At 52.0% G+C, this 1,887-nt stretch overlaps 1 protein-coding gene across 1 annotated transcript; it reads right to left on the minus strand.

Annotated features, from left to right (window-relative positions):
* Nucleotides 1-332: 332 nt before the first annotated feature.
* Nucleotides 333-1,346, minus strand: LOC138732636 (olfactory receptor 14A16-like). The gene has a single exon (XM_069879277.1). The coding sequence runs from the start codon at nt 1,278-1,280 to the stop codon at nt 333-335; it is 948 nt and encodes a 315-aa protein (XP_069735378.1). The 5' UTR covers nt 1,281-1,346.
* Between the last annotated feature and the right edge of the window lie 541 nt (nt 1,347-1,887).

Raw genomic sequence — 1,887 nt, forward strand, 5'->3', positions numbered from 1 at the left:
GAGGCTGCCCAGGGAGGGGGTTGAGTCACATTTCCTGGAGGAGTTTAAGGGACGGGTGGACGAGATGCTGAGGGGTCTGATTTAGTGACTGATGGGAATGGTTGGACTTGATGATGCAGTGGGTCCTTTCCAACCTGGTGATTCTATGATTCTATGAAATACAGAGAGCATGGGTTGCTGTTTACTCAGTTACTTGGTTACAAATGGAAAGAAGAGAGTGAATTAAAAAGGTGATGAGAATGTAAACTTAAAAAAACCCAACACCACCATCAATAAAATAAGGCAGTGTGCACCTTTAGTGAGTCACATGATAACTGCAGTGAAGCAGAAGTTCAGGAGTTCATTGCTTCAGTGTAAAATCCAGTTATCAGCTTCCACGTTGCATCCTTGAGCTGCTGGTTCCTCCAGCTGTAGATGAGGGGGTTCACTGCTGGAGGAACCACGGAGTAGACAAATGACACCACCAGGTCGAAGGATGGGGAGATCGAAGAGGGCTTCAGGTCAGTGAAAGTGCCCGTGCTGATAAACAGGGAGACCACAGCCAGGTGAGGGAGGCACGTGGAGAAGGTTTTGTGCCGTCCCTGCTCTGAGGGCATCCTCAGCACAGCCCTGAAGATCTGCACATAGGACACCACAATGAAAACAAAACAGCCAAAGACTATTAAGATACTGACCACAAGAAGCCAAGCTTCCCTGAGGTAGGAGTGTGAGCAGGAGAGCTTGAGGATCTGCGGGATTTCACAGAAGAACTGGTCCACAGCATTGCCCTGGCACAGGGGCAGGGAAAATGTACTGGCCGTGTGCAGCAGAGAAGAGAGAAACCCAGCACCCCAGGCAGCTGCTGCCATGTGGACACAAGCTCTGCTGCCCAGGAGGGTCCCGTAGTGCAGGGGTTTGCAGATGGCAACGTAGCGGTCATAGGACATGACTGTGAGAAGAGAAACCTCTGCTGAAATGAAGAAGTCAAACAGAAAGAATTGGGCAACACATCCTTCATATGAGATTTCTCTGGTATCCCAGAGGGAATTGGCCATGGATTTGGGGACAGTGGTGGAGATGGAGCCCATGTCGAGGAGGGCGAGGTTGAGGAGGAAGAAGTACCTGGGGGTGTGGAGGTGGTGGTCCCAGGCGATGGTGATGATGATGAGGCCGTTTCCCAGGAGGGCAGCCAGGTAGATGCCCAGGAAGAGCCAGAAGTGCAAGAGCTGCAGCTCCCGTGAGTCTGCGAATGGCAGGAGGAGGAACTGGGTGATGGAGCTGCTGTTGGACATCTGCTGCATCTAGGCATTGGGCACTGTTGAGGGAGGAAAGGACAGTGACAAGTTAAGGGAGCCTTCTCTAAGCCAAATGAAAGTAATTTCTCATTACCCCCTTCCCCCTACCCCCGCCTCCATCAGCGCCTCTGCTGCACTCAGAGAGATAAGAGGGAGTCCTGCGAGGTGAGAGCATTGTCTGGCTCAGTGCAGAGGGAGGGGAACTGCTCTGTCCTTGCTCTTGTTCCCAGCTGCCCTGGGCTTGCACGTTTCTGAGATCGAGGGGAATCACACTCCCGTGTTACCCTCAAACCACTCAATGTCCACCTCACACCACTCAATGTCTCACCCTTTCCTAAGGTCTCAGCACCCACTTTCATCCTAGGACACACACAGCTCATTCACACGCCCAACAGCATTTTGTGTCTCATACCATCTCTGTGCTTCTCTGAAGGGCATCTCTGTAACACAGGATGTAAACTCTCCCTCCCAGAACCTTTCTGGCTTTAGTTTCTCCTCATTCCCTGATCCTATCCCTGCTGCCTGGAGGTTTTCCTCCAGTGATGTGTTTCCCTGTCCCACGTTTTTTCCCTGCTCACAAACCCCATCCCAGCCCCTTGGCACTCCCCTACAC

This window comes from Phaenicophaeus curvirostris, chromosome 34, assembly GCF_032191515.1.
Source record: "Phaenicophaeus curvirostris isolate KB17595 chromosome 34, BPBGC_Pcur_1.0, whole genome shotgun sequence".
NCBI classification, from domain to species: domain Eukaryota; kingdom Metazoa; phylum Chordata; class Aves; order Cuculiformes; family Cuculidae; genus Phaenicophaeus; species Phaenicophaeus curvirostris.